At 40.3% G+C, this 12924-nt stretch overlaps 2 protein-coding genes across 2 annotated transcripts in view; both read right to left on the bottom strand.

Annotated features, from left to right (window-relative positions):
• Window positions 1–3779: 3779 nt before the first annotated feature.
• H1-0 (H1.0 linker histone) lies at window positions 3780–6065 on the bottom strand. The gene has a single exon (XM_014060643.2). It carries the CDS (start codon window positions 5563–5565, stop codon window positions 4987–4989), a length of 579 nt encoding a protein of 192 aa, XP_013916118.1. The 5' UTR covers window positions 5566–6065; the 3' UTR covers window positions 3780–4986.
• Window positions 6066–11104: 5039 nt separating this feature from the next.
• Window positions 11105–12924, bottom strand: part of TRIOBP (TRIO and F-actin binding protein) — a 58860-nt gene continuing 57040 nt past the window's right edge. The window contains exons 20-21 of the mRNA XM_087722543.1: window positions 12324–12477; window positions 11105–11830 (exon numbers count right to left, since the gene is read on the bottom strand). Of these exons, the coding sequence (XP_087578669.1) occupies window positions 11826–11830; window positions 12324–12477 (159 nt within the window). The 3' untranslated portion in view covers window positions 11105–11825. The remainder of the gene's footprint in view (window positions 11831–12323; window positions 12478–12924) is intronic.

Raw genomic sequence — 12924 nt, 5'->3', positions numbered from 1 at the left:
TTATTGTATTAAAAACTAAACGGGATGCATTTGCTGCCATTATTGCTTCTTATGATTATTTGGTGGGATTTTAATGGTGTATTATTTTTCAACATAGGCTGGCAAATAATTTTGATTTTACAGACTCCTGAGGGGGTCTTAGGGACACTTTAAGAAATACTGGTTTAAGGAGATGCCTGGCTAGAAAAACAATGGAAACTTTTGAAAATGTTGATATGGAATAATAAGAATGGTTGCGAAATAAATGGTATTTTCTTCCCTCCTCCACCAACTTAATGCAACTGAAATCTGTGAAAAAGAGAAGCTCATTTTTGCTGAGTTAACAGAACAGACCAGAGCAACATGTGATTACTTGTATGTGGCTCAACACAAGCAATGGCTCTTGAAGCTACTGGATGTTTCTGGAGGTGGAACATAGTACAATGAATCTACCTGGTTGCCTGTTATCTGTGCTCAATCTTTATTTTTCAAAGGAAATCAAATAGTATATAGTATATATTAAGACTATTTGCCTCGTTTTACTCTACTCAGAAGCACTGAGGTTTTAGACGCTCAAACTTTTTCCTCTGAGTTCCAATACTTCTCCAGACAGGTAAATGGCTGTATCAAATAAAGTTACACTGCCAATTGCAAACTTTCCAAAGTAGAAACTTTAGAGAGTTTTGCTAAGTTTCATGGTTAGATTATTGTCAGGTTTCCCCTGTGGAATTGCCTTGAAGTCAGTTTGAGAGCTACAATCAATTCACTATATATAATTTATCAATAGAAGTCAGGACATAGGATCAGTTCAAATTGCCAGTACTTTTCCTTTTAATACAAGCCCACATGGGATCCCAAAATTCTCTGGAATTGACTGATCCACACCCAGGGAGTTTAATGTGATGTTCTGCTGAGTAAGATAAGAAGGGTGGAACTGGAGGGGAACGTCTGCTGCAGAATAACTTCTCTTCTTGGCTTGTAGAATGACCCTTCCAAATATATCCATCCTGCTCTGATTCCAGACTAGAAAATCTGTTTCCAAATTTTAAAAGTTTATCGCAGAGAGGGACAGCTCGCTCACACTTCCTAAACTAGCTTGCTGATCTAGATATCTTGTTTGTATGCTGAAAAATGTCCCAAAGGTGCTTTTTCAAAAGGCAACTGGACTTTGTTTTTTCTTGAAGATGTTTTGCTTCTCATCCAAGAAGCTTCAAAAAGCTAAATAAGAAGCAAAACGTCTTCAAAAGAAAACAAAGTCCAACTGCCTTTTGAAAATACACCTTTGGGACAACTATGACCTGCATCACTGGGAATCTCCATAGAAATTTATGCTGAAAAATGCTATCCTGTTACCAGTACTGTAGTAAGAGTCCATTGAAATCCTTCTGCAAAAGAAATATGAGACGGATTAGGAATAAGTGTTTATTAAAATAAGTGTTTATTAGATTAAACAATGTGTTTGTCTCAAGCAGAACTACCTTGTCTAGTTTAGGAAGCACTCCCACATTGCTGAAATGTCTAGTATATATCTGGTTTACTGCTGGAGACCACTCAAAGTGCTGATTACAATTTGTACAATTAGTGGTTTAGGATCTAATTACTTGAAAGACTGCCTTTCCTGTATAAAGTTGCCTGGCTTTTGAGATTTATAATAGTATGTGATATCCAAACAGTTCCCTGATAAAGAGACCAAATTACCCAGATTTGATTTGATTTTTGTTTTGTTATGTTTGTCATTGTTACATTTCATATTGTTCCTTTGTGTTTTGGGCTTGACTCTAAGTCCCCTACAGAGATCAGAGAAGGTAAGGAACAAATGAGTGAGGAACAAATAACGTATCTATATCATGCAAAAGAAATGGCTATAGCAATGCATTAATAAAGCAAAATTATAGATCAGGCAGTGAAGTAAATCTTCTATATGTTGTTTAAAATCTGCACATTATTCTCTTGCCTGCCTTCAATGACTAAAGATGTACTTGAACAAATTAGGAAAAATACACATTTTAAGCTCTATGAACATCTGGTTCCCTACTATTAGTTCAAAAAAATTGAAACTGAAAAGTCCAATTGTTAAGGGACTCAGGAAATTGTCCACAATCCTCAAATAATGTTGGAAATAATTAATCAACATGCCAGGATCTTTTTGCTCCTGCATGTAATATTTGCAACCCTGTAGATCTGTTCTAATTTAATATGTTGCTTATATGTGTTGAATATTTTTATTTTGCTTGGAGAATGTTTGCATACGTGAAGAAAATCTGGAAAGTAGCCAAAAAGGTTTTATTTAAAATAATACATTTATTGACTTGTTAATGTTAACAATAACATTCACTAGGATTGTTTAAAGTGAACTTATTTAGCTGGATTTGACGGTGAAAATTCAAATTTGGGGGAAAATGAGTTTTAAAAATTGTGTTACAATTGGAAGGAGGATATGCTCTTATTCACTGTTCTTTGATAATGTTTACCATATCTTCCTTTGATCTTCCAAGGACAGAAATTCACCCCAAACCTGCTCAGGTTTTTATATTTCAGCTAAGAATGTTAGTTGTTCTTATTCTATTTCTCAGATTTTTTTTCAAACTGGAAATACCAGGGTTTTGTTTGCATGTCTGCTTTCAAGACCAGGTAATACTGGGGCACAAGGCCTGTTTCCCAAATTGTTGTGTTTACTTTGTATTTCAATAAGACTTGTTCAACTTGGAGCCTTTGGCTGACTTCAGAGAAACCTATTTACAGCAATGTGTGGTGAGTGAGTGCAGGCATGCTGGCTTAAAGCAATGATTGTGAATGTGGATGCATCTTTTCCAACTGCATCACAAGACAAATGACATGCATATATTTTCAGCTATATGTGTAGCACTATATGGAAAATGATGCAGATAGATGCATGTCGCCTTTCAATTCCCCTTCTCTATTTGCCTTTATTTTATCTCAATCTTATGGCTGGATGCAGGAGCCATTGTGAAGATTTAGCTACAAAGCTAACATTGCTGCACAGAAATTTTCCATTTGGAATTTTGATCTTAAATTGGTCAGACAAATGTCAATTAATTGTTTAACTTGATAAAGCTATATCTTCATGGTATTATTGGAGGAACAGATGTATTTGTTCCTTTAAAGTACTTTCTCCATTCCACAAATATTCAAGTTGTTCTGATCTCTATTACAAATTCCAAACCACACTGTGGGACCATCTGATGGTTCTAATATCAAATGTGTTTGCAATCCATATGTAAGTTTTCAACATTGTAGCAGACAATTATGACATACACAGACATCTGTAATGTAAATGCAACTTTGTCTATAGTTCACACAGGGTTTAGACAAAGAACTAAATAGCAGATTGGATATTTTTACTGTAAAACACATTTTCATAGTAAAATGAGATTATGTCTTGTTGTGCTGACATCTGGTGGCTGAGTTACATTGATTTTTCCTTGAAAACTTCTTTTCAACCTGTCAAATATCCAATTCCTTAATTTGCCAGCAATGCTATGTCTATATAGAATAATAAAGCTTTATTAAACACATGCTACCCAGATATGTTTGATACAGGAGTGGGAAAATAATATCTGGAGAACACCAGAATGGGGAAACCTAGGCTTGAGCACGTATTTTTCCTGACTGCTTTGTTTTCATTACCAAAGAACTGTCTCCTTTCTCCTTTCAAGTTAACATATTTGATCAAGAATAATGGTCTTGTTCTATCTAGTGTTGAGGATATATAATTCAATCTGCAATGTTATAAAAATGATTTCTACACAACATAATGTAAATGAAGAATAACTAAAATATTAGTTTGTTTTACATTTTATTTTAAACCCTAAAATTACAAAGACGGCTAAATCTTTCTTGCACAAAATTACACATACAAAGTAAAATGAACGATCAGATATCAATCCTATAAGAATTTTCTTTTGTTTAAACATAAGCATATTTAATTTTTAAAATCTGGAGTACTTAAAATTATGTTTTTCACTCCCCTCTTGGGGGAAAACCATTCCAAATCTTAGCAATAATTGTATACAGCTTCCTAGATTCAATATTGGCTACGTTTGTGTTATCTAATATCCCCTAACATTTGTTCTTCCTTACCCTCAAAAGACCATAATTAAAAAATGAAGGCTGGGAGGAATCTTGTAGATTATACTCCTTATATAAAAGTTGTAATTTTAGGTGGCAGACACTGCAGAATTGGGAGGCATCCAGATTGCAATAGCAGGTAATAGATAGCTTTTGTAACACTTTCTCTTGAAATTGCCAGAACCAGATGGTGATCAGAGTCTGCACCCTCCCCCCTTTATTATTTCTATTTTCTTTTGAGGAACAGCTTTAACATCCTCACTTTATTCCAATGTGGCCAATATGTACAAATGTTAATAGGGAGAAATTCAAATATTTCCAATATTTTTTACTGATCCCCATTTCAATCTTTCCTGCAAATAGCAGTCCCCTTCTGAAAAATGAAGTCAGTGGAAAGCTTATTAACCTCAACCAATCCAGCCTTCACTAGGTCTAGAAACAATCATCCACCATATTAGCTAAATTGGAAGCTTATTCATCCATGATAAAACAGTTGTTTTTCTTAAAAGCCATTTACAATGATCAGTTGTGGGTATATTCAGTCGAGGAGATCCAATTAAAGGAGGCCCACCATATATAACACATCTCCTCCATCAAATATTTCTCAAATCTTCCTCCAAAAATAAGAACACTAAGATTTCCCTCATTAATCTTCCCTCATGCTTAGACACATGTATTGCATACCTTAATAGAGAAGGGAAATAAAATAATGACATAAAAATCTTTCAAATTACAATAGAAAAACAAAACAAAACCCCCAATGTAGCTTCCATATGAATATTTTTTTTTAAAGTATAGGGCAAGAATTGTTCAGTCTTTATAAAGCTGCAATAGAAATGAGTAGAGAATAAAGAAGAAATCTATTTACAGAATAGAGGTCAAGAAGAAGTTCCAAGAAAGAAGTCCCAAACTCGCCCCTCACTTTTTCTTGGTCGACTTCTTTGCACTGGACTTTGCTTTGGGTTTGGAGGCTTTCGCTTTTTTAGGCTTGGAGGCCTTCACCGGCTTGGCCTTGACAGTCTTTGGCTTCTTGGCTTTCTTTGGAGCTGGTGCTGGCTTCTTTTTGGCTTTCTTGGCTGCAGGCTTAGGCTTTTTGGCCGGTGACTTGGCAGCAGCTTTCTTGGGCTTAGCGGCTTTCTTGGGTGTTGTAGCCTTCTTGACTTCCTTTTTGGCCTTCTTGACTGGAGCCTTCTTGGGTTCATCACTCTTGGCCAGGCGGAAGGAACCTGAAGCCCCGACACCCTTGGTCTGCTTCAGGACACCTGTGGTGACCAACCGCTTGATGGACAGTTTGATTTGGGAATCTGCATTCTCCCCTACCTTGTAGTGGCTCTTGATGTATTTCTGGATAGACTGGCGTGAAGAACCAGCCCGGCTCTTTTCAGCCTGGATGGCAGCCACAATCATGTCAGAGTACTTGGGGTGGTCCGTGGACTTCTTGACCGCCTTGGCCCGCTTGGGCTTGGCAGCAGGTGCCGTGGTAGAGTTTTCAGTCATCCTGCTGCGCAGTCTCCCTTCAGAAAGAGAAGTCTGGTGTCTAAGCCACCAGGGATGGTCCTAAACTTTCTTTAGGCACGTGGGGACTTCTTCCCAGCAGCCTGCGTGGTACAGAAGATCCTGCTGAAATGATACTGAACTTTCGCCAATAGTTTCTCTGACAAGAGTTCTTTTTTAAATGTCCAAGGAGGATGTCCCCTCCTGACAGTCTTTCCAGGCAGCTGGTGGCAGGGTGTGGTCAGGGACAGTCTTCTTCCAGAATGCCCCCTCCTGAGAAGCAGCTCTGGCTAAGGCCTTTCTGCTTCACCAGTCTTTTCAGGAAAGCAGGTGTCCGCACTCAGGCTTGGGGACTGCTTTGTGCCCAAGCCCAGCTCCTGCTTGCCTTCTTTTTCTCTCTCTCTTTCTCTCTCTGGGACTCAATTCCCCACCTCTTCTGACAGCTTCTGCTGCGCCCTGCCTCCGCTTCTTGCTCTGTGTCTGGCTCTCTAGGCAGCAGCCGGCGCATCCGGGTATTTAGCGCTCAGGCGCGGACCGCGGTGAGGACAGGGTTGCTGGCTGCCTGTTCAGGCCCCGAATGGCGCCGCGCCGCCGACATCTGTGTTTCTTCCGCCGCCTAAAGCGGCTTTTTCCCGCTTCTGCCCGCGGCTCTTGGGTTCCGCACCACTGCCGTCGGCTGCTCCGGTCCTTGTGCTCTTGGTCCCCGCGGCCGGCTCCCTCTGCAGCCGTCCTCCGCCGCTTCAGGGCGCCCCAAACGGCGCTGGGTGCGAGTGGGGCGCCTCGACATTTCCCCTTTGCTCCCCCCTAGCGAAGCAGCCGAGGGGAGCCCAGCCAAGAGGGAAAGCGACAAGCAAGAGGCACCCCTGGGCCAACGGGAAACCCCTGTTCCGGCACTCCAAGAGCCCCAAGAGCCGCGCGGGGAGCCCTGGAGCAGACCCCAACTAACACAGGGAGCCCCGAGCCAGCCGAGACTCAGCTAAGACCTGGCCAGGAAGGGTGGGGGGAGCGGCTCCCCCCGGGTTGGGGGTGTCTCTGGGGGGACCCTCGCCCCCCATGCTGTGGGTCCCGTCCTCCAGCCGCCCCCTCCCCAAGTCCTAGCGCTGAGAAAACTTTCCTTTTTGTTAGATGGGAAGTTTGCAGCCATCCCCTCCCCCAAGGTCCACCTGGCAGCCCCCTGCTTGGAATTGGGGGGCACTTGGCTTGGGGACGCATCTGGATCTTCCTTTTGACTTCGGACGAAGAGGGGCAGAATGGGGTCTTTATTCAGTCGCCCCCCGTTACCCCCAAACGCACTTCATTGCCTGCAATGGGATCAAAATAATAAGTACTATATGTCTACATAAGAGGGAAAGGGGAGGGGGACACAACACCCCCACTGCCTAAGTACCCCACTTATCGACTTATCTCAGACACCTCTCATCACTCCCCAGCTCAACTTGCCTTCGTGCCCCCGGCCCCCCGATTTATTTTGTCCCCCACTAAAAGACAGTGGAGATTTATACGAGCTGTTTGTTTGGGCTTTTCAAGGTGGAGTTTCTCCTCTTACTTAAACACTTTCTCAACCTAAGTTCCCGAGAAGCGAAGGGGGTAAGAGGCGACAGGGGCTTGAAGAGCCATTTCCCTAAACGAATTAACCCTAATTTGCCAGCCTTGGCGGAGGGCTTAACTGTTGGAAGACTACATGTACGTGCAATCGCCATCTTGCTGGAAGAACTGAGGTTGTTTTTCCCCCCTTCTCCCCTCTTAGGAGTGTTGTTGTTTTTATTGTTGTTGATAAAGAAATTAATGAAAAGCGTCGTGGCTGCAACCTGAAAGACTCGGAGCTCCTAGGTGTCGGTTTCTGGTATCGGAAAAACTCGGGAGGAAAAGTTAAAAAAAAAATAAGCGCACCTCCGAATACTTTTTTAAAAAGAGAGAAATGTAAGATCGAACTGGCATCCTAGCAACACGGAGAATATCACCCCTAAAACACGTCCCGGTACATTCGCACCTCTCCCCGTTTCTAAAATACCCCGTCGCTTCTCAGTTCCAAAACTGAGCAATATGTGTTTTATTTTGTTTTAAGCACAAAACCATGAGATGCAGTTATATGGCAGCAGTAGAATGCGAATAATAAAACGTCAGCACCTTTGCGATGCCTGCGTCTTTTCTCTTGGGAAGCTTCCTTAGACTCAAAAAAAGAAGGGGGAAAGCTGGCGTCCCTCGACTTGAAGAAAGTAGAGACCCCCGTAGGGTGGGGGAGGTGGGGGGTGTTTAAGGACAGATGAATAGAGTTAAACCACAAGGCAGCTTGTTCTACTCTCTCTAACTCCCGATGTTGCTCGCTGACTTCCAAGTAAGTTGGTGGCTATAGAAGGGTGGGGAAGGGCCTTGGCCCCAGCCCCCGACCCGTCTCTCGATTTAATTGCTTTGACTTCGACATCGCAGAAAATGGTTGGGATTGGTAATCATATTGCTTTGTCAAATGATTAGGATCTAGGCTCACTAATCTCTATCCTTTATCACTATCTCAGTATCATGCACATTATTGAAAATAAATATTGTTTTTTATATCCAGGCTACTTTTAATTTGGACAGTTGGGGGGGCTGGGGGGGGGGCGGAACACACACTCATGTGAAACTTTTCTTTTAAGGCTGCCTTTTCCCTTGACTCATTATACCGAAAAACTGCGAGGAACGTAATAGGGGAACAGATTGCGCCAGTAGATTAAATTTCAAATTTACCCATATTCCAGGATTGTAAATGGCAGGAGGATGTACAAAAATTAATCGGTGAGATCGAAGGTTACTTACAGGATTCACCAAAGATATAAAAAGTTTTAAAATGTAAAATTCTAACACGTTTCCCCGAAAGTTAAGAAATAATGTTTAATTTATTGAAATTATAAAGTTGGATTCTGCTTCTTTAGTGTTTACTACAAGCCAAGATATCAGGAAAGTAGTTTTGTATGAGCCGTGTAAGTATTTACTAAAGAATTTCTAAAGGATTGCGATAAGGGCCAGCGATTCAACAGCCCCATGGGTTGCAAGCGCGTTGACAGTTCTCTGTTGACAATAGCAATAGTTTCTTTGAAGAGCTCTCAGCAATCAGCTGATTAATTCTTACCGAGGGGGAGGAATCCGTCAAAGTGGTTTGTATGGCTAAAGGGCCACCGTACAATGTGAGAGCAATGCTTTGTGGGAAATGTAGTCGGAGAAGGAAGGCTTCTACCTTACTTGACAGCGCCAACTTTGGGAGGCTCGAAGAAATAGGAATGTTATTCCTCCCTGCAATTCGTCTCTGACGGCGACTGTAATGCTTCTGGATGGTCACACACGCTTCCTCTTCTCCACAGACTACACGCATCGCCTGAAAGAGGCTAGCCCCCCTTTCCTTTGTTTCCCATAGCCAGAGATGGGTACTGGACGCACGTGCCGTTCGCTTTCTCCGTTGGTTTACGACAAACATCGAGTTTAATTTCGGCGTCATCCTTTAAGGACCACATCGGCTGCTAGAAAGGCATTGCGGCGGGGAGGGAGCGGGTTATGAAATGAGAGAATGAAGGAGTGGAGACGCATACACGGCTCTCTGCAACGACAATGAATTTTTTTTTGCAGAGGACAGTTGACAATTTTTAGTAGGATTTCCTTAAGATGAATTTTAGTTATTTCAAACCCAGCCGTAACTTACAAATGTAATTCGCAAGAGCTACATTTCCCCTTACATGGCTTTTCATGGCTGTGTTAATGCGACAAATTGATTCACAGCCGCCTTTCAGCCAGAGGGATCTGGAATTCAAGTCCATGCGATGAGCATTATGGTTGATTTGATAAGAGTAAACCATGTTTAATCAGAATGAGGCTGGATAAACAAAAATACAGTCTTCCTTAACTGGACTGCAGTATTATATGCTAACTTCTCTTGGTTCAGTCAAGGTCGTTTTTAGAGGGAGATGATTTAATGTTTTTCTTACAAATGAAATTACAGCATACATGAAATTACTGATTATTTTTAAACTGGCTTTATCATTTTGCCATATCTTGTGAATGAGACGCTTGATATGCCAGCGTTATTAAAAAGGGTACTCTGTGTGTGTGTGTGTGTGTGTGTGTATGTGAGAGAGAGGGGGGGAGGGAGGGAGGGAGAGAGCAAGAGAGGAGATGGTAAATGCAAGAAATGTTATAAACTTACTGAAATTGTCTCATAAAAAAACCTTGGCTAAAGCCATGCATGTTAAAAAATATGTATCTGCTTGTTTTATATGGGAAAGGGAGACCAATTGTGGTCTAATTAAATTGCATAATGGAATGGTAGTGTGGGCGGTCTTAATATTTTTTTAATTCTGAAAGTTGTTCTTGTGCAATATAATTAATACAAGGACTATACTAAATGCAGAACATTTTTTTAAAAAAAGCAAATTGGGGTGGAATATCTGAAAGTATAATTTTTGGAATATTTACTACTGATAACAGCATTTTAACAAAATTCAAAACATTTATATATTATACATTTTTATAACAGATTTGCAAGAATAGAATGCTTTATCTGCATACTTTAGCTTTCAAATAACCTTTGCATTGAGATGTGATATCACTGATATAGAGGCTCAGCATATGGTAGGAACAGAGAAATAAATTCAAATTCCTAAGTAGCCCATTAAGATACAAAAGTAGGGTGATTTGGGGTCAAATTCAAAATCAAGTTTGGACATTTATTAACTCTATGCTTCCAAAATCTTGGTAATTTCCCAAAATTGGGTAAAAGTGTTTACTTTAGGTGACAACACACAAATCTATTACCCAATCAGAAATGGGACATTTAAATTAACTTAAAAGTGTTTTATCTATATTGGTAAAAATGATTTTCTGGCAAACCGTTTTGGATAATGAAGGAAAAAGTTTGGGGAGCACATTGTAATTGCTGTAAATATATAGTTGCATTCCTACTTGAGGGATGTTTGGAGCTTCCACATTGAGCCCAGTATCTGGTGATTTTATGACATGTTTTCTTGGCAACAATAGAGGTGAGTTGTTTTCTTCTGGTTTTTGGACCTTCCATTTGAGTCTGCCATTCTGGGATTTTCTGATAATGTCCTATTCAATTACTAAATAGCCATGCTTTCTGAGCCAGCCAAGTTCAACTTGATGCTACCAATTTATTGAAATAGCCCTAAGTAACAGGAACATTAGTAGTTTATCTAATCATGCAACAAGCATGAATAGATTTTATAGTTACTCTTTCTTTAATTAAATAATGAAAAACTACGTTTGCAGAATAAAAGAGACGAATTTAGGAGTGGAAATTTTTTCTTGTTGCTATTGCCAAACAATTCGGAGTCAAGTATTTGATGATCTATTGCAAGTCATTCCAAATGTAAATAATCCCCTCCCCATTTCTGCCTTAAAGGTTTCTAAGATTAGAGAGAAAATAGGGAAAACACTTTGAAGCTCCAAAGGACATTACGTGCCAAGAATGATAATATAAGAGGAGGAAGCGCCCACCTTTTGGGAATGCAAAATGGTTCAAGATTTATACCTTCTGCTGTCAAGCAAAAACCACACATTTCTGTAGTCAATGATTTTATTAAGTTAACTCTGCAGAAATAAAAGAAAATCAGCCGCCTTCATTGTTTGGCTCTGGTAACATCAGCAGTAAAATTTCTCCCCATGAGAACATATTAGTTGAATCCAACTTTTGGGGAGGAAGACTGAGATGGGATGCACAGACATTTAACCCACATTTTTTTTAAAAAAAAAATCTTCCTTGGTTCTGAAAACAATTGCTACTCATCGACCCTAAACATAAAAACCAGTTCCACTGACAAATGTAACTAATACAACATTCTTTCGGCACAGCATATCTCCAACATGGATTACTGTGAAGCAACACTGTACAACCTGAACTTGAGGCTTGTGTGATTTTGTTTCTCCATTTGGAAGAAAACTGAAAGCAGATAAATACTTTGAATGTAAATACAGCTAAATATTTGGGAGAAAGAATAATTAGATCTAAAGGAACTTTAGGGAGAAATATCTGGTCCGCCTTTGTGGTTAACTGCTGGGAAACTTAAGTATAAGATTTTAAAACATATCCCCAACCCCATCCCCAAAAATATAAAAATTATTTTCATGTATAGAGTCCCAAAAAGGTGCTAGTAGTAGGATCCAGCCCAAAACATGCCCAAGTGATGCAGATGCATGGGATGGTTATTTGGTAAAGTCTCGCCCAGTGCTCCTGGAGAGGAACGCTGCTTTCTTCTCCAAAGTGGTGCATCGAAAAGTAACTAACCTATGGAACAAAGAAAGAAGAATTAAGAAAATTACATTATGTTCAAAAAGTGTATCTTTGCTACATAGTAGTAGGACTTGTGGCCATGCCAACAATAATGGAAGATGAAAATCTTAAATCAATTAAAATGTCTTGGTGATGACAATTTATGTATTGTAGCTGTAACATCCTTGGCTTATAAACTTATTCTAGATGCAGAATGAAACTGAGCTGGACTAGGCCAATACAATAGTAGTGACCAAACTGTAGCTTTCAACCTGATTTCATGGAGCCTTCTAGAAATAGTTTGTTTATGCATTTGTCCTCTGGCATACAAAAGAGGGGGAGGAATGAGAAGAGAAGGCAAGAAGAAAGATTTTGAACACTGGGAAGCAATCAACAAGATGCACCTCTGCGGTGGAGAGATAAAAGGGGCCCACGCCTTCTGCCTTTGCAGCTTGGCTAGCTCCACTTTACACAACAGGTCTTTAATGCAAATTGTTTTTTTTTATACCGATATTGTTGTGCAGCATCTCTTTCTCTTCTAGGGCTGCCATGGCCAGGCGCAGATGCTCTTTCAAATGTTCGATTTCTCGTTCTGACCGTTGCTTGATGTGATTCAGCTCCAGGTAGATATCATGGTACTTCCCTGAGGCAAACTTCTTGTCCTGCATGGGGAAGGAAATACCATTGTCCAGAAAGAATAGAAATGAAGAATACAAATGAAAGATATTGGCATCTTTCTGAGGTGAAGTGCACGTTATTAATTATACAATAGGCTCAAATTATGGAATCTTTTGTGCTGGAGGTTTGTTGCTGAATATAACAACAGTAGTGTATGATTGCAACAAAGCATATATAAGAATAAATGCTCAGCAGACAGCTCAGTATTGAATGGAACGTTAAGACAGGGATTTTGGATGTTTTCCTGGTTGTTTAATGTATTTGTGGACTTATAGAGATGTTAGAACAGGGGTGTCAAACTTGTGGGCTGTGGGCTGGATGCATCACATGCTGGCCACCCCCACCCACATTTTAGCGAAGGAGAAAGAGTTACAATATGTCACATGGCAACATGATGTCGCAGGTTTGACACCCCTGTGTTAGAAGAATAC

This window comes from Thamnophis sirtalis, unplaced genomic scaffold (genome assembly GCF_051295495.1).
Source record: "Thamnophis sirtalis isolate CommonGarterSnake01/CBP01778 unplaced genomic scaffold, rThaSir2_p1.2 scaffold_9, whole genome shotgun sequence".
Lineage (NCBI taxonomy): Eukaryota > Metazoa > Chordata > Lepidosauria > Squamata > Natricidae > Thamnophis > Thamnophis sirtalis.
This window is presented reverse-complemented; position numbering and strand designations above follow the sequence as displayed.